This window comes from Manacus candei, unplaced genomic scaffold, assembly GCF_025592945.1.
Source record: "Manacus candei isolate 608988 ecotype Guabito, Panama unplaced genomic scaffold, ASM2559294v1 h1tg000041l, whole genome shotgun sequence".
NCBI lineage: Eukaryota > Metazoa > Chordata > Aves > Passeriformes > Pipridae > Manacus > Manacus candei.
Window position 1 is genome coordinate 4017896 of NW_026138089.1, and position 19606 is coordinate 4037501.

The following is a 19606-nucleotide window of genomic DNA, read 5'->3' on the forward strand; positions in this document are numbered from 1 at the left end:
CACAGCTCACAACCCAGTGTCTGGGACAATAAAAACCATAATGAATGCATAATCAAAACACAGTGTGCCATGTATGTGCTAAGATCATCAAGTCTCCAGGATATGTCTATGTATAAATGCATTAACAACTAAAGGATGTCTAAGAAAAATTTCCATCCTCCTGGAGAGGTCATGGATGCCCCAGGCCTATCATCATTTAAGAGGCATTTGGGCAATGCCCTGTAACAACATGCTTTAACTTTTGACCACTCTGAAGTGGTCACGAAGTTGGACTAGATGTTCCTTTTTAAGTCTCTTCCAGCTGAGATATTCCATTCCATTCATCACTTACCAGTAACCAAGAGAGACTTGGGAAAAACTGGTTGAATTTGTTGCCAATTAAAAATGCTGGGAAGTGTGCAACAAAGAGAAAAGTGAAAACACCCCTCACACCCCAAGCCTTTCTTCCTGGGCTCAGTTCCAATCCTCCTGATTCTTTGCCCCTCCCTTGAGGGCACAGCACAGCAAGGACTGTGCTTAGTCAACACCACCAGCTTCTCTCTGCTGCTCCATCTTCCTTACATTTCCCCCCCCTCCAGCATGGGATCCCTCCCAAGGGCCACAGTCCTTCAGGATAAACCTGCTGCCACAGGGGCTCCAGTTTCTTCACGAAATATCTGTGGGTTCCAGTGTGGGGTCCTGTGGACAGCAGTGTGGATCCCTATTCTGGTACAGTCCCCTCCAGGGGCTGCAGGGAAGCACCTGCTACATTTGAGTCCTGCCCAAGGGCAGCAGGGAAATCTCTCCTCTGGTACTTAGAGCACATTTTCCCCTCCTCTCACCTTGTTGGTCGCAGGGTTGCTCCTCACATTTCTTTATGCACTCCACAATGCAGCATTTTGCCTCTTCTCACTCAGGCACTCCTGCAGCTCCACCACTGCCAAGCCTGGACACCTGGGCCAAAGATACCCATTTACCTGTATCAAGAGTGACCTTCTCAGCCCCTTCTCAGAGGAGATCTTATTGCCTTATTGCTCTCTACAACTACCTAAAAGGAGGTTGTAGTGAGGTGGAGGTCACTCTCTTCTCCCAGGTAACAAGCATTAAGACTAGAGGAAATGGCCTTACTTTGTGCCATGGGAGGTTTAGTTGGGATACTAAGAAAAAATTTCTTCACTGAAAGGGTTGTCAAGCACTGGAATAGGTGGCCCAGAGAAGTGGTTGAATCATCATCCCTGGAGTAGATGTGGCACTTGGGAACAGGGTTTAGTGTTGGCAGTGTTAGGATAATGGTTGGACTTGATTATCTTAATGATTCTATTAAGTGCATCTCAACTATAACTTCAGGTACGTGGCTGTCTGCAAACCAGTGGACAGAAATTTCAAGCAGATATCTTCCCTTTCCCTAGTATTTAACTGTTATATTTTATATATATGGTAAGAACTTTGTAATAGTAGTAGAAACACTTTACTTCAAGACACAGGTAAAAACTTCTAACAGTATTCTATCCCTTCTAAAACCAGAAGTCAAGGCATGTTCCTATAATTATTCTGTCAGTCTTCACTGGGATTTGAAACAATGAACTGTCGAAAATTTGTTTCCTGAAAGAAACCTGTCATCCCTCCATCCCAAATAACTAACCAGAGGTTATAAAACATAACTGAAAACACCTAAGTGCTACAAGAGATGTCCCAGTGTGAAGCTTAAAAGCAGAATTTGGACAAAGCTCAGAGTAAAATAAAGTAATTTTTAAAAGCAGAAACATCAGTTTTGACAATAAACTAAAGTTAAATGGAGAGGTGTTGGATGACATTAGCAGCTACCAGAACAAAAGGCTTCACATAGCTGTACAGTCTCATCTTTGTTATTCTCATCTACTAAAACTATTGTTTTATTCCATTGGTGCTTTTATGTCTATACAAAGAACAGTTGCGCAAAGGTGTTTCCATTATACATCAGTAAAATACTTCTGTCTTTGGGTTTTCCAAGGCAGATCATACTAACAGTGCTGAACAGGCAGTATGGCACACTGTGCTGTGCATTCATAACTGAGGTCATGGAACATCCTCTCAAGTAACACACAATGAACTTGTCATGGCACTTCGAAGTCAGATGGCTGTAGCAGCGCTTTTTGTTATAGTTATTTTCATTCATTTTCCAGTTCTGATCAGATTTTCCAGATCCATGAGCTGAAGACAGCAGAGATGCCGCTGGGGTGCTTCTGCCTTCCACCCTTCCATGCTCAGAATAACAACTCATGACGATTAAATCCCACAGTTGCCTTTCCTTTGGGCTTCATGAAGTTTGTATTTATTTGCACAGGGAATCGGTCTACCCTTAAACATTCCTTAATCTGAAGTTTCCTTTTGGTCATCATTTAGCTTCCAGCAGCTAAGTTCTTTACCTCCTGAAATACTTGGAAGCCATTTTGCAATCATTACTCACTTAAAAAAAAAAAACAACAAAACAAATCCAAACATTTTCAATCTTTCCTCCTTCTCCATCCGGTACCTTCAAAGGACAAGAGGGCAGTGTGACTGGCACTCCTTTTTTTGTATGTCCAGATGTGTTCCCCAAATCCCCACACCACATCTGTTGTGTTGTCCCGTTTCTGGTTCCTCCTCCTGGCTCATTCTCCCAGTTCCTTTCCATCTTAATGGCTCTTAGGCCTGCATCCCTTCTTCCCTTGACACTGCACAGGAGTTCTCATCACTTCCAATTATGAAGTGCATTTCACACTCCTTTCTACCTTCTCCATTTCTGTCTCTGAAGTTCATTGAAATGTATGACCACTGTATACACTTCTTCACATCCTTCCAGTTCCCATTTGACACCTCTCATTCCTTGCTTCCTAAAGCAATCCACATTTCAAAAAGGTACTTCTAAGTTACTCAATGTTATTAATCACTCTTGCACTTGTTTACTTTGCTACTTCTCTCACTTGCTCCTTCAGCATTTCTAATGACTCCAACTACTCTTTTCTCTGTGGGCAAGGTGTCAGCTTCCTCCTATTACCCATAGGCAACATCATCTGCAGTCTCCTATTCCTAAATTAAAATAAGAAATTGAGTTCTCTTCCTCTCACTTGTCCCTTTGCCTTGTTCCCTCCAGCAAACTGTCAACACCTCAAATTCTCAAACAGCGAAAATAAAATAGCAAGAGGTACCTATGTTCTGTGTCGTGCATGTAGGCGTTCCAAAATTACTCTTTATCCTGGCCTCAGTCTGTGGAGACTTTTTTCCCCCTCAAAAAGTTATGCCTTCCCCCTTCTTGTTCCCAACTATCAAGCCTTCTGCTATCACTGTACTTAATGCAGATGTAAATACTTCTCCTTTGCAGTTAGTTGGAACTAATGTAAATCTACATTTTTTAGAAGTCACATTTCTTTCATTCTCTGACATTACTCTGGGGTGTGATTCAAAAAGATTAATAACTTCTTCCATGTGCCCATCCTGTTCATGCCCTTCTCCCTCTTCCTCAAACTTGTGTGCCAACTTCCATCACTCTCCATGTCTTACTGACTTCTCCCAAGCCTGTCTTTTTTCTGTCACACGAGTCACACTGCCACCCAAAGCCAATTTGCCACTTTAGCAGAAAAACTAAAACTTACACTTACAAACCTCCAAATTCCTATCTACAGCACTCCAGAGAAACTTAATGCTTCCTAGCAAATATCACTGAAGGCTCAAGTGATTCTCTCCACTGCAAGTATCAGTGTGCGACTCCATACTAGAGAGTTTCTTATCTGAGCATTTATTATATGAAAAATCACTGAATGTATTGATCTGAGACAGAAAAGATACTCAGTAAAAAGACCATGAACTACCTTCATGCTTGTCATGTGAAAAGGAAAAAAGAGGTACAATGTTAAGCATCATACCCATCAATTCCATCATTTTAACACTGAATCCACAGTGGATTTAACGATTCAAACACACAAATAATAACAGCGTACCTTTATTTTAACATGTGCACTGCACTGATGCAGTAGATACAACGCCAGCAGTCTTCTCCTTGCACAAACTACTATCAATCAAGTAACTTCTAGGTGGAAGCAGCATTTAGTGCAAAGAATAATTAAGAAACCTCTAATGTTAACCGTATCTTGGGAACTGTTTGCATACATAGTGCAGCAATCCTAGCTATTTCCCAACTGGCCTTAAACATGGAAAACCCATCAGCTGTAGCAGTTTGCATTTGAAAATTCTAATACAGACTTGTTTTTCTTTTAAAAAAATCTACACTACAGCAACAAATAAATAAGGATCGACAGTGTGTATATATTTGCTCAAAATCAATTCAGCAACTTAAAAAAATATAATGTTCAGTGTTTGCTGAATTGCTTTATACTACATCTATCACTTCAAAAAAACTACATTTAAAAAAAGTTTAAAGAATAAAAATAATTCCTCCAACTCTCTCTTTTTTTTTTTAATTTAATCAGTTGAAAAGAAAAAGTTTGCAAGCACTGCTGCCTCTCACCTATTAATATGCGATTCAGGTCCCCTGGTCAATCTGGGAATCATTAGAGAACATCCCTGCACACCCAAGTGCTCTCTGTGCTCAGGCAGCCCTGAGCAGTGATGCTAAAGGGAAGTACAAGCCTTGGTACAGCAAGTAGATCAAGTCATCTTCCAGTTCACAAGTTTCCTTGCTAAAAAACAAGCCACCTCCACTTGTTGTGACTGATTTGTACATCTGCCAGGCTCACCTGGGAACACAGACGCTGTAGGCTCTGTCCCAGTGAGTGCCTGTGTGCTTAATTTCACCTACATGAGTAATCACACTAAGAATCAATGGAAATATTCATGCTTGCAAACTTATGGATACACCTATCTGTTTACAGGACATCTGCACTCATTTGCAGCTATACAATACACTGATTGCAGTCCTGTATCATAAATGAAGGGTCACTACTAGGTTACAGGTAATACTATAAAGGTATTTTCTGGGATGCATACAACAGAGCTAAAACCCTCAGGGAAATGCACTTTTCTCCTTTTTAGAGGGAAGCTCTGCTCTTTGGGAGTATTTAGGGATGCATAAGCTGTAGGTCAAGGAAGAACTATGCCCCATGTATACTGGAGAATTAACTGCAATAATTTAAAACAGCAAGACTGAAGAATGTTTCTATGGGCACTCCCAACTGAAAATATTTTAACAATTATACACCAATTATAGACCAAACAAAGAGCAAATTTTTGCAAGTTTTCTGGTATCAATCTGGAATTCTAGAGAGGCTACTTGGATTCCATGAACAGTTTATATATGTGGGATGCAATAAAATTTTTCTTTATGTATGGTTTAAGAATACAGATTAAGGATAGCTTTTTTTTTTTTATTCATTAACAGTATCTTGGGAGGGCAAATCAACTCTCTCCAATAAAACTAAGAAAATGCTGATACTAGGTATTGAATGGAAAAAAATCATTATTTTTCAGGATTAGAGTGTTTAGGGAAATAGTGCAGTTTTTATTCTATCCCGGAAAAATACAGAAATGCACAGAATGGTTATATCCTTCCTATCTATTTTCAAGTGGGATTTTTAAACACTGAAATAAATGTTTTAGTCAACACATAGCAAATTCTTACAAAAATATAACTTTAGACAACATGAGAAACTGCTTAAGAAAAATGCTTTGTCTTTCGGAGGAACTACAATGCAATCTTAGCTTCCACTGATTTTTATACTGAAAGTGAATCTAATTCAGCAAGAACCTCGCACAACATGGTCAATCTGTGGCAATACGACTAAGACTTCCCCTACTGAAGCCTCAAAACATTCAATACAGGGGCACATAAAGATGGGTCACATCCACATTTCTTCACCCTCTAAAGCAACCTTTGCTTCAGAAATCTAGTGCTTCCCATAAGGCTGGGGAGAGTGAGAAAACCTCACTGCACTCAATTTCTTGCCTTGTGGTGGGATGGAAAACCAGCTTTGATCCTCATGCTTAAACAGTTCAAAGTGCCTCTATAACCCACTGTTAAATCCATATCAGAATCCAAATAATCAATATGGCAGTAGCCAAAGAATTCCAGGAGGTGAAAGGTCAAAGATTCTTCTCCTGCAGCAGAGATTATGATGAATGAAACTAGAGTAAATAAACGAAATTTTTCTTTTTAATTATGCCCTTCTCTATATGGAAGCACTGCATTGTTCATTTAAAAAACTAAATAAAAACCAAAACCAAACAAAAACCCTCTCCAACCTTGAAAAGCACCACAGATGAAAAATCTGTTGGAAAAAACAAAAACAAACTCCATGGACCACCCTTCAGGGATGAAATGCTAAAGATGTCTTTTTTAATCAATCAGTTTGTGAAGATCTACAAAAAAATAAAAAGGATCACATTCTAAAGGTTCAGTGCAGTCAGCAGCTATATAGTTTTGCTGCTTATTCATCTTTAAGTTGACTTTCAAAAATAACACCCTAGCTCGTCAAAATATACATTTTCCATTTGCTTTTAAATTAAAATAATAATAAAAAAACATTTAAAGAATTCACAATCAATAGCATGACTAAGTTTCAGGATCATCTACAGCATATAATTTAAAGGTTCAAGATGCCAATATGCAGCATGTGGTAGGCCTATATGCTCCATGCAGCATGTACATTTAGGATAATCTCAATCTTGATGTTCAGATGTCAGTTTGCTTCTTCCAAATAGTGTAGAATACCCATCTGGAGAAAATAAGCAGTTAAGGGAAAAAAAAAGTCAAAGTTTGTAGTGCACAGTTAAAATGGAAATAGTTCTCTTTACTTAATATTTCAATTCTGAAAACCTCTGGTAGATCATAGAGTAGGCAAAACACTCAAAATTGAACTCTCCCTGGATTCTCTTTTTGACCAGCAGTTCAAGGATGCCTACTTCAAGGCATGTTGCTTTAAGGCCTGGCAGTTGTAAAGACAAAAACAACCTGTTTTTCTGAAGCTGTAAGGGCAGGTATCTTTATATCCTCCTTCATGCTCTTTTGTCTTGAAAATGTAAGGTCAGATTTGAGTTTCACAGGAAAGCTGACAATAATGAGAAACAGGAGGAGCTTGCTATAGTCAGTAAGGAGTCCAGAGCAGCAGGCTCCAGCATTAAACAGTACTGAGATCCAGAGAAGGGAGGCAAAATGAACACACAGAAGAAAGGCTGGGACAGTATCACATGCTTAATGTATTATGAATATGCAGAATCCTGGAAGGATGCCTCCTGTCAAGAGAGACAACCACAGCAGGCATTACCCTTCAGAAACATTTCCAGGGTGATCACACGATAGCAGTAAACACTCAAGTCAAATGCAGCCAGCAGATCAAAATGTACCACTTGAGCTAATGGCTTGAAGTTTAAACTTTTAGCTTGCCTGCCACTCACAAACTGAAGAAATTCTGAAGGACTATTTTTAGGAATGACATGTTGCCAAGAAATATGTATACCCTGCCACTTGGAATATTTTTTTTAGTAACACTAATTAGTAATGATTGTTAGGAATCACTATCCTCCCCCCTTTCCAGCCTTAAAAATCACGTCTCAGCTGCATGTTCAAGAATAGATCTATCAGCCAATATTTAAAGATCTGGATCATGGTCATCTGTATGAAGATTCTTATTTTTGTAAAAGAAAAAAGAAAGGAAGAAGATGTAGCCTTGTCTGAACTCGCTGGCAGCATTACCTTTATCATACAGTTTATCCTACATCACATAAACTTGGAAACAGTCAAAAACATTAACCAAAACACAGCCCGATCTTGAAAGGTGCTGATCATTTCCTCAGCTGTGAATTTATGGCACCTTTAGAAAACAATTCCTGCAATAACCCTCAAAATAAAACTGCAGTAGTTCATTTGCTATGAAAAAAACATTAATAGTGATTTTAAACTAGAACTCCTTCTTGTGCTTGAGTTCATTACCTCCAAGCAATCTAGACTTGCTTGATTTATTAATACACAGTCTCTGGTTTCTTTCGCTCTTTAAGGATACAATTCCATGTAGGAGGGAACGCACACTGTTTCTTTTGAGAACTCCACAGGACAATAAAGCCTGCTAAGCTGTTCTTCATACAGAGTCAAGGCATCAGTCAGATTTATACAGTTTCCCTGAAGAAAAAAAAAGAAAAGTCCCAGTCAAAATCAAAGCAAAATTTCAGCTGAATATATACATTTTGACATTACTGCAAGGCTCCCACATACTTCAGAACCAGATACATGCTGTTCTTAATATTTAATATTTACAAAGCAAATACTGAACAGCTTGTCTTCATTTTGCCTACAGCAAACAATAATTTGTATCTTTTCAAGAAAGAGAAAGTATGGAGAGATTATCTATATCCTCATTAGCAGAAGCAACCCTTATATTTAGGGCTTTCAGTTAAAACAGACCACCATGTGGTGTTTACCTATAACGTCTACTCAGTAATCATTTTCTTTATGATTGCTTAAGTATATTAGTAAACAGTATTACAACATCCAGATTTTCTCAATTATTTAACATTGCCTAGATCTTACAATGTTTAAATGTACTATTAAAAAAAACACAGCCTATTCATTTTAAACACAGCAATATAACAAAATAGATCAGATTATATAGAAGTTCTCGCCTGGCTTCGGGGTACATTGTCTTAAGTTTCTGCATATTGTGCTTCTGAAAAGGAAGTGATTCTTATGATACTTTTTTTTCCACTTAGATCCATGACTTAATTCGTCTACGCATATTAGTAGTATCCTTTTCTGAACAAAATAAAAATCAATGCTTTGACAATTTTCTTCTTACAGTGGAACTATGAAATACCAAGCACAAACACATCTCAAGGATTACAAAGCGTGAGGAATTTAAAAACAAAAAACCCCAAACAAATGAAAAACCCACACCCAAAACAACTCCTAATTGCAAGCACTATCTTGTCCCAAGTTAAGTATTATTATCAAGCAGAAGTTACTGCAGCATATATGTGGGATGCCCATATAGAGAAAACTCTAGTTAGAAGAGTGAATTCTCCATATCTATAATGGGTTTGAAGATTTAGCGGTAACAGTGAGCTCACAGAACACCAGACTGAACAAACACCAACCACCCAAAGCAATAAAAGTTAATTGTGTAAGTTGAATAAATACAAAATCTTTATAAAGTTTCTTGCCTCTCTTACCTATATAACTGAGTAGACTAGTAAATACTTAATGATCTTAAATACAATTATCTTAAGAGTGCGGCCAATGCAAGTTATTTGGACGCTAATTTAAAACCAAGCAAAGTTGAATGTGGTCACCACTGCATGGTCTACAAACTACTCAGCTTTTGTTTTCCACTTCTAGTGGAGGAACATTTACCACAGAAGATAAAAAGGAGAACAAAAAGGAAACCGTCATGCTAATGAATACACTATAATCTTGTCCCTTCCTGCTCTTCAATAATGTGTGAAACCTGAACCTGAGTGTAAAAGAATGCAGACGGTTCAATTAAAAAAAGAGCTAAATCTAGTAAAAAACTCAAGCTCCCTTACAGTCACAGCTTATTCAATGTTTTAAGACCTCTAACTTGAAACAAAGGTCAAGTTCTATGGGACCCCAGGAACCAAAGACTCATTCAATGCTTCCAAAATGTCTGCACTACTTATGTTTCACACATGTAATTCTCTGTTAGCACACTATGAAACTTTTAAAACCAAGAGAACAGTCTTTAAGAAAGACTCATTTTCTGTTTCCTGCTTTTTGGTGCTCTCAGATTTTTAAAAACAGCCTTAAAATAATTACACACACACAGATGTGTGTAAGGAAGGAAGCAAGGAACTAAAATGCTTTTGACCAACATATACTATCTGCACTCTTTAAAACAACGGTTAACAGGCAGAGGCCAAAAAAGCAGAGATCTTATTTGAAATCAGTATGTCTAAACAGCTCCATCTACATTGCTTTTTCCTTGTAACAACATCAGATGATAACTAGAATCGAACTGTAAAATGCACATTCTGTCTTTGGGTTTTATACTATTTTTCCTACTTTTTATTAGTAGGATTTTTTCACAATGTATTTAAAATATTTCTATTTCCAGAGGAAGTGAAAAGAGATTTCATCCTACAAATCTTCCTCTGAATTTTTCACATCCTGCTCAATGTATTTTTTGCACTGTGCACAATTTTTCACAAGTTGAAAAGAAAACCTCAACTTAAAAAATCTTAACACAACATCTCCACAACACTCTCAGGCACATGGTGTGATTCTTGGGGCTGTCCTGTGCAGGGCCAGGAGTTAGACCTCAATGATTACTGTGGGTCCCTTTCATCTAGTGATATCCTATGATTCTATTTTATTCTATGAGTTTTTGAAAATCATAATTTTGAAAGCCCTTTTTCAAAATAACTTCCATAAAACATGTTTGATTATAATTTTGATCATATTGCACAAAGAAACATGTACTTTTTTATTTGGTAAAGGAAGATGACACTTTATATTGAATTTTTCGTATTTGGGTTTGGAAACCAGAAAACAAATGAGGTTTGTAAAAAAGTAAGAGACTAACACTAACTGAGCACAACAATGAACACTGCTGTAGTACTTGTTTAGTAACTTGTTATTATCCAGGGGATTGTGGCAGTTTTTTTGGTTCAGCCACCCTTTACCAAACATATAATTTTGTTTCACCATCAGACTGAACGCAAAAGAAAACTAAAAAACAACCTGCGTGTAATTTGAGTTATAAATAGAAAACACTGCTAGGTAATTTCTGGAGTATACCAACATTATGTAGTAAATTGAATAGGATACACAATGATAGAAAAGTATCCACAGTTTCCCAGCCTGTTACTTCAATATTTCATTATTTCTCCCTTCTCTAGAAGGAGACAAATCACTGCAGACACCATGGAAAACAAATTACAAGAACAATGAACATGCCAATAAGCAATTTTTACTTTTCAAACTCACAACTCAAATCAAGATCTTGCCTAAAGGCTCAGACAACCCACCTGGCTGTTCTATTAACCTCTTTCTTCTAGAGACACACCAGGGGATTTTATAGTTCTGCACAGTTACAATTTTTTACAATTACCTGGCTTTACTCAACACAAAGTTAAGAATTCCAAAAAAAAGTCTTCTTGTATCACTAAAATGACACAGGGAACCAAGCTCAGAACGTAACACAGGGATCGGTGTTTCATTTTAACTCCCCCCACCTAATGAAGAGTTATGTGGTACAGCAGTACATCATTTGTTCTGAACAGACACCATCACCATCATGGCTAGGCTTCACGAACGAAGATTTGGGACAGACACCAAATACTCAAACTAAAACTGAGCAGTGCTTAATAAGGTTTAAAGCTGATGACTCACCAATTACACTTTTTCAAAGAAATAAGCAAAATCACTTTTTCTCCCACACTGTTCAGTCCATTTTCAATATATACAAAAACCCTACCAAACTCCTCTGCCTGCCCCCTCTTAATCTGTGTTCCATGTCAAACAATTTGACAGGTAAGAACTGGGGGAATGCTGAAATTTTTTTTACCCCTTAAGAAGCATCTCTCTGACATGAAAGTATTTGAGGTAGTTTTAAACTTTGAGATTAACTGATCTCTATTTATAAAACCTGCTTAAGACTGATGACTCCTGAGTTTGCTCAGTGCTTGCACACACTTCAACAGTTCATGCCTGTCCCCCAACACCAACTTTTTCTGGGCTCTCCTAAGGCATACATTCTATAGTTCCATGGGTTTAGTTCTGAGGTTTCTTACAGCACAATGTATAACAAATTTATGCTTTGTTAGTTCTGGAAAGACAATAAAAAAGATTCCTTAAAATAAGTAGCAAAAAAAAAAGAATTTGTTTAAATTAACCCTATTAAGTTCCAGTTAACTTTGGCCACATATAAAGGTGATGTGCCCATCAACTGGTTACAAGCTGAACTTAGGCCACTGTGCTTCCTCCAACCCTTAGAAAGTAAACCAGAAACTTGAAAGCAGGTGGAAGAGTCCCTTTGCCATATTTGCCAAAGCAGGGGAAAGGGTCCATTTTACTTACTTGCCCATTTCTTCCATGTCTTACACTACACATCATTGCTACTGGACACCTTTGTCTGTGACCATATACCAGAGAACTTTCATTTTTATTTTTAATTTAACACAGGGTTCTGTTTTGTAATGACATGCCAAAACTGAACATGGCCAAGGTTGGGTTTTATCCTTCCTCACTTCAGAGTGACTAAAAAGCAGTGAGACACACAGAGCATGAAACGCCCAGCATCAAAGCTAGGCTTGAGTTTTGGTTGACAGGTATGGTTTTTACGGAGATACAGGAGGCAAACCTGACTGAAGGTACCTCCACTGGCCAAAAAAAATCAATTATTAAAACTGTACTCTCAGTAACATAAGGAAATGAAATGTCTGTGCCTTTAAGTCTCTCAAACTGCCAAGAAATCACAGAGGCTCACACAGGGACATACATCCATTCTCCCAGCCTTCTTTCACGTTGCAGTCAAGAAGAACCTTCCTCCCTCACTGGAAGTGCTAATTAGAAAACCCACGCAGCAGTCAAAAAAAGGAGTCTAACTATGGAGCAACATGATGGTGGTCTGGACACTCAGAGGGCAGGGCCACACTGTATTAAAGAGTGGTCAGGAAGAGACGGTTTGGTGAAAGGCCACATGTGCGCGTGGGAGACACATGATCCCTTGAACCAGGGGTTAGTGCTGTTTACTGGAACGCAAACTCATGAGTGGTCTGAGTTTCTATCCTGCCTGGGCTGCATGACCCAGACCAGGAAGGAGCAAATTCCTGTTCAGAGGTATTTTTAAAGGTTCCACTTCATAAACAGGTTGAAAATTATAGCCTTCTCAACCTCAAAGGATTAGATCAACAGAACAAAAAATCAGCACAGAAAAAGGCATTTTCTTAGCTGCACATAATCCCCTGACACTCAGAGACAACCTTACAATCAGTCTCTGCATCTTACAGAGCATAGTTTCACAGCTGTTGGGACAATCCTCACATCGTACGAGGAAGGCACAAGACAGTGATGGCTGAGGGAAAAAAAAAGCCACACTGGTATCTACACATATCACACTGGTATCTACAAGTATACATTCTCACTTGAAAGAAATCACTTGGGCAATCGAAAAATCACATTGGATTTTAGAAGGTCCAGTACTGTAAAAACACTTAACGTGTTCAGAAACAAGTCACTAGGAAGGTGTATGAGATAAAACTGGACCTCAGGATACGCCAAGTTCTCACACCCTCACCAACTCCCACTTCACTGTGATGGTTGGGAACCTGCACCTGTAACTGGCTCCCCTTGGAGAAGGCAACACTAAACACCTCACAGACACACACCCACACTATATCATTAAACACTTCAAAAGGAGAAGTAAGAAAGGAAATAGAGCATCCCATATGACCCTTGAACCTCAGAGTAGGGGGATTATGTTTAACAGTAAGTTCTCACAAACAAGCTTTAGGTCTTAAACCTACAGACAGCGCTACAAGTTCTGCAGGCTAAAAGCCATAAAGCTCATCTCTCTCTGTCCAGGTCCTATGGGCTGCAACACTCAATATGGGTGGTGCAGCTAAAAAAACAAGGACATGCAAAGCAAGGCTGCTCTTCATACAAGTAAGGTTTTTTTCCAAGTGTGATTACTATTTGTGGAGGCATAGAGCAAATATGGAGGCATTTTTTCCCAAATATACTTAATCACAGACTTAAAAGCAGCAGAATGACATCCATTAACTGTCCTTTGATATCTTTTCAGAGCTGAAAGAAGGAAAAAGTCCCTCCTGCATCCTAAAATTGGCCACATATGTTCTTTTATCCCCTAGGAATATGAATAAATAGTCTGAAAAACCACGATTTCTCTAAGTGTTAATACGCTGCCAGGCAATACTGGTTACCTGCCTCCACCTACTGGTGAAAGGATATTCTGCACTAGCATTTGGAGACCACTTTGAGCATCACCAAGGAAGGTATCCCAAGGGAATAAAAAGGTGTGTTAGAGTAGCATGCCAAAAAAAATAATTCTTTTTTATGATCTCAGATAAATTATATCTATCTAGAGTTAGACAGCTCTAGATTATGGCAGCTAACAGTTTATGTGTGGACCAGAACATTTTCTAAAACTTGTGCAGAGCTCAATGAAGAGGTGATGAGCATTTCCATTTATTTTTCCCAGCAGTGGCATTTAGACAGTCAGGCAGCAATATAGTATGTGAAAGGTTGGCATTCTGTGAACACAATTCCACTTTTGGGTAAAGCATTTCTTGAGCACCGAAATAAATTACATCCTAACCAGATGCACACAGTTCTGCTCAAGGTGCAACTACCAGAGGACAAGGCTACAAACTACAAAGGAAATTTCCAATGTTAATACAACATAATGCCAAGGCAGAAGAAGCAACTATAGCTACTGGCCAGCAACCAACACGACAATGACCCTTTTGCTGCATCTTTTCTATGAGACATTTCCTTATTGAAGCAAAGATGAGGCTCTAACAAATAAGTGGACATTTAACAGTGATATTTAACATTTTTTGTTTTAGAGGACCAAAACACACTTCAAGACAGGCCTGGGGGGCACACAGAGTCCTCTACTTTAAAAACACAACTGCCTTAAAAGGCATGTGATTCCTTCAGCAAGGCCTGCTACATAAGGTAAGCATCCTGGAAGTAGCTAGTTAGAACAAAAGTAACTTACATTTCCAAAGTTAATACACAGAGCTAAAAACCCCTGGCATTTAACAGCAAACACAGCCAAGCATTCAAAATCATTTATGAGTTCCCAGTGTGTGACTAAGCTGCCAAAGTTGGTAGTGGTCATCTTTGAACTTCTCTCCACAGTCTAATGCAATCCTGTAAGTAGCCAGCTTCAATTAGTTTAATTCAAAACCTAATTTAAATTTAAAATTATAGACAGCTGATTTTATTTAAAGCACCCCAAGAGACTGTTCATCCTATGACCAGACTACTGAGTCTTCTGAGGGTATGGTAGGTTGACCCTGGCTGGACACCAGGTCTCCACCCAAGCCACTTTGTCACTCCTCAGCTGGACAAGGAAGAGAAAATAAGGAAGGTGCAAGTCTAGTGAGTCAAGATAAGGACAGGGAGAGATCACTCACCAGTTACCATCACAGGCAAAACAGATTCAATTTTGGTAATAAATTCAATTAATTTCCTCACCAAATCAGAGTGGGATAACAAGAAATAAAACCCAATCTTAAAAATACCTTCCCCTACCCCCTCTCTTCTCCCTGGGCTTTAATTTACTCACAAATTCACTACCTTCTCCTCCCTGCTGCACTGCTGGGGATGGGGAATGGGGATTGTGGTCAGTTCATCCCACGTTTCTGCCACTCCTTCCTCCTCACACTCTTCCCCTGCTCCAGCGTGGGGTCCCTCCCACAGGAGGCACTCCTCCACAAACTTCTCCAACATGAGTCCTTCCTACAGGCTGCAGTTTTTACAAACTGCTCCAGTGTGAGTCCTTCCACAGGGTGCAGTCCTTTAGAACAGGCTGTTCCAGCATGGGCACCCTGCAGGGTCACAGGTCCTGCCAGGAAACCTGCTCCAGCCTGGGCTTCCCACGGTGTCACAGCCTCCCTCAGGCATCCACCATGGGGTCCTCCAGGGGCTGCAAGTGGATCTCTGCTCCACTGTGGAGCTCCATGAGACAGCCTGCCTCACCATGGTCTTCATCATGGCCTGCGGGGGAATCTCTACACCAGCACCTGGAGCACCTCCTCCTCCTTCTTCTGCACTGTCTGCAGGGCCGTTTCTCTCACATATTCTCCCTTCTCTCTCTGGCTACAACTGCTGATGTGCAGCAACTTTTTCCCCTTCAGAAATCTGTTATCCCAGAGGTGCTACCACTGTCACTGATTGGCTTAGTCTTGGCCAGCAGTGGGTCTGTCTGTCCTGGAGCCAGCTGGCACTGGCTCTGTAGGACATGGGAGAAGCTTTAAGCAGCTTCTCACAGAAGCCACCCCTGTAGTCCCCCTCACACACACACTCACTACCAAAACCTGGCCATGCAAGCCCACTACACAGCCTTATTCAATTTTTACAGTGGATTGTTTTGTTTTCTCAGGCCCAACTGGGAAGAGGCTACAAGGACCATCAAATGAGCCGCATAGTGTATCAGTAGATGTATCAAAAGCTCTGATAGCTGTCTGCTCCAGTATTAATTCTCCTTTTTCAACACCCTCAGGAAGACTAAGTTTCCAGAGTACACTGTTTCTATACTCCAGTCTTTTCACTGGCTACCAGTTACCCACAAGTCCAAATTCACACCACTTCCACTTTAATATTGTTTCTTTCCCAGCCTGCCATGGATGCTTTGTTGTTTGGGACCATGAAACATAACACTCAGTTTCACAACAGCTTAAACCCACCAGGGCTGGTTCAGTACTGCTGTCCATCCTTTCTGTGCAAGCAGAGATGCTGGAGAGCTGACTTATCTCCTTCCACCAGGACAGGACAGGCAGCAGGGCTGCACCGGTCTCAACCTCCATTGGTTTCAGCTGGCACAAAACAACCCCCATGTATTTCTGCTGCAGCACAGCCATCGCTCCAGCTTTCAGCACAAGCTTCTTCTCAGAGTCCTTCAAAGCCTGACAAAACCTGTCCACAGATATACATTTGTATACATTCTAATACAGCCAGCTAGTCTCACTGTGTATGTTACAACTACAATGACTGCAACATAACAGCTTGCTCAGCCCAAAAAATGCAGTGTCCTTTCGATATTAAAGTCTGTCATAAATATTTCCACTATTTAGAGGAAGAAAAGCCATTAAGATTTACAGTGTGATATTTCATCTTATATTTCAACCACAAGATAATTTCTCTTGCCTTTACAACCAGAGCATTTCAAAATAAAGCAGCACATCCGAACTGCCAAAAGTTTTATCCTACAACTTTTGCATTTCTTTATAAACCTGCACAGTTTTACAGTAAACCAGTTCCTTTACACACCTCAGAAACTCTATGGTGACAGGAATAGAGCTCAAATACATAATTTCAGCTAAGCTATTTCAGACCTTAACAAGATTTTTCCAAAATGCAGTACTCAGATGCTCCACACATCAGAAAACTAGTTAAGGTATGAGCATGACTAAAGAAATACAGCTTCAGAGACTTAGACTTCACTCAACCATCTGCTGGCTCCTGTCACATTCTTGTACAATTGCACACTCCTTTGTGGCATTACAAATTCAGGGTTACATAAAGTATCTTCAGTTGAAAGCTAATCCACAATTGTATTATCTAGATGTTATATATGAGGTAATACTGTTACACTGTGGCAAGTATACAAATTGTGAATTATTTCCTTTTAAATAGAGCTGCACTTAAAATTTCATACACAAGGACAAAACCTAAATTATGACTATATAAAATACTTCACAAAATGCCAAATATTCAAACAAACTTATTCAAATGTTCAAAATGTGTTTTGCAGAGGCCAAACCAATGAGTTGTGTTAGGAGTGGAGAACAAGCAAAAAGAGTATTTACTCCCAAATGACTAATTTTCTTGTCCCATTGCACCCACCTCAAATTTTTACACCTTAATGGATGACGAATTTTCATGTCTTACACTCTACAATGTGTAGAGACATTATGGAGACATTAGTTTAAAAACCATATATCTGTTTCTAAAGTATATCTGTTCTGTTTTTCTAAAATCTGCTTACAGTTACACTATTCTGTAACATGTCTTGCTGATTCTTAAAATTATGCTTTTAAACTCAAGACAAAAGTGCTACAGATTCAGCTGAAATAATGAAAAAAGATAAGTCAGTTAGCAAAGCCTAAATTAAAGTCATTAAAAGGAGAAAAAAACCCAGCTTGTAGTAGATTTTTAGTTTTTTCCTCTTTTTTTAACTGAAAAATGCAGCACATACACAACTGTAATAGATACAAAGCAATACTTTGTTACATCCTGATATGATACCTGTGTGAAGTATTTTCCATCTTGTTTCAGAACTTTCATTGAGAGGTCAAGAATCAACCGCAGAAATTCCCATGTGGAATCTGCATATAGAGAATGATTGAAAAACAGAAGAACACATTACTGGCTTGTTAACACATTTACTACATATTCAAGACTTGCAAAAAAGCCACTGTTTGGAAAGGAGCTGCTCTATACCTTAAAAAAGTAAAATAAAATAAAACATTAAAAAAAATAAAAGCCTGGTAAAAAAACCTAAACACAAACCATATGCAATGGCAGTGATGGTGGAAGTACTGCTACTTTTCTTCATAGTAATTTTCCAGAAATATCCAAGAAATCATAAAGTGAAGAAAATTTACTGGAGTAGGAACTCCTAATACTTTCTAATGAATATTTTCTAATGAACTACATGATTTCATTTTATTCTGGAATAAGAGCACAATTTAAAAGAGTCCTAGACACTTGTTAGTCTTTTCTAACATTCAAGAAAAACTCAAAAAAGAACAGATTTCCTATTAAAAAGGAAAAAAATCAAAGTACTTTTGCTGCAAACTACTATAAAGCAGAGGGACAAAATGTTGAAAGTTCCCAAAAGTTTAAGAAAATAAATTAGATTTACCTTCTTCTGGAGATGTGGAGATTGGAACAGCTGTCAGATCATTAATTACATAATCAAACATTCTCCCTTCTTTGGCATACCTCTTCAGTACGGGAATACAGTCTTCAATTAGAACCTGTAAGAATGAAATACTTTAGGTAGTCCTCAAAATACCCTAAAAGTGAACAAATGTGGATTCACAGAAATTTAGAGGTGAAAAGCACAAAATTAAATACATGTTTAATTTTATGCTCCATTTTTAACTTTTTACATCATATAGAAGGAAGAAAGTGCTATAAGAATAATAACAGTGACAACACAGGCACTCCAGGACTGAACCTCCTAGCTCTGTCCTTGACTGCTGGGTGACCACTGTTTCTCCTACCACACGGTAACAGCAGTTAGTTGTTAGTCCCAACAAACGAGTAAAGTAAGGTATTTGTATGAAAGGCCACTGACTCAAGAAGACTACTGTGTGACTTCTCCATTAATTTTTTGTGCCTTTTTTTTTAGTTCACTCCTGCAAGTTAATATTTGTGAGAGCATTTAAGGAACAGTAATGAAAACAGAAAGAAAACATTTTTAAGTTCTGTTAGATCCAGCACATAAAGACCTTAACTGCAGGAACGCATGACATTTGTGGGCGGATTTTATTATTATTTTTAATGTAATAGCAGAGAGAGATTTTGCATGCAAATTAAAAACAATTGTTAATTGTGTATTATAAATGCAGATGTTTTCAAGAGTATAGGTCAACTAACTTAAATACACATTTCTTCTATCCTTTTCATTATATAAGGAATGATGATTAAAACTACATTTGTACGGATATTTCCTCTTTACTCGTAAGCTATGGTAACAAACATTCTGCTGTTTCACATTCCTTAGAAGTTATTTATGTGATTAATTTCAGAAGTCTGAAAATGGAGAGTTAAAATATTTTGATGCTAATATATATTTCCAAGACAAATCCCAGCTATTAAAATTTGAAAGTGTCATAAAAAAGGAAAAAATGCTTCCTAAATTTAAGAGAAGTCAGAAAACTTGTACCCAAAACTTTGCCATAGCAGTCTTCCAGGCTATGTATAAGTGCATTTGAAATATTACTCCTA

At 38.6% G+C, this 19606-nt stretch overlaps 1 protein-coding gene across 1 annotated transcript in view; it reads right to left on the reverse strand.

Annotated features, from left to right (window-relative positions):
• Positions 1-6256: 6256 nt before the first annotated feature.
• SMS (spermine synthase) overlaps positions 6257-19606 on the reverse strand; it is a 44574-nt gene continuing 31224 nt past the window's right edge. Inside the window, exons 8-11 of the mRNA XM_051794893.1 lie at positions 18516-18630; positions 17897-17976; positions 7950-8065; positions 6257-6665 (exon numbers count right to left, since the gene is read on the reverse strand). Of these exons, the coding sequence (XP_051650853.1) occupies positions 6623-6665; positions 7950-8065; positions 17897-17976; positions 18516-18630 (354 nt within the window). The 3' untranslated portion in view covers positions 6257-6622. The remainder of the gene's footprint in view (positions 6666-7949; positions 8066-17896; positions 17977-18515; positions 18631-19606) is intronic.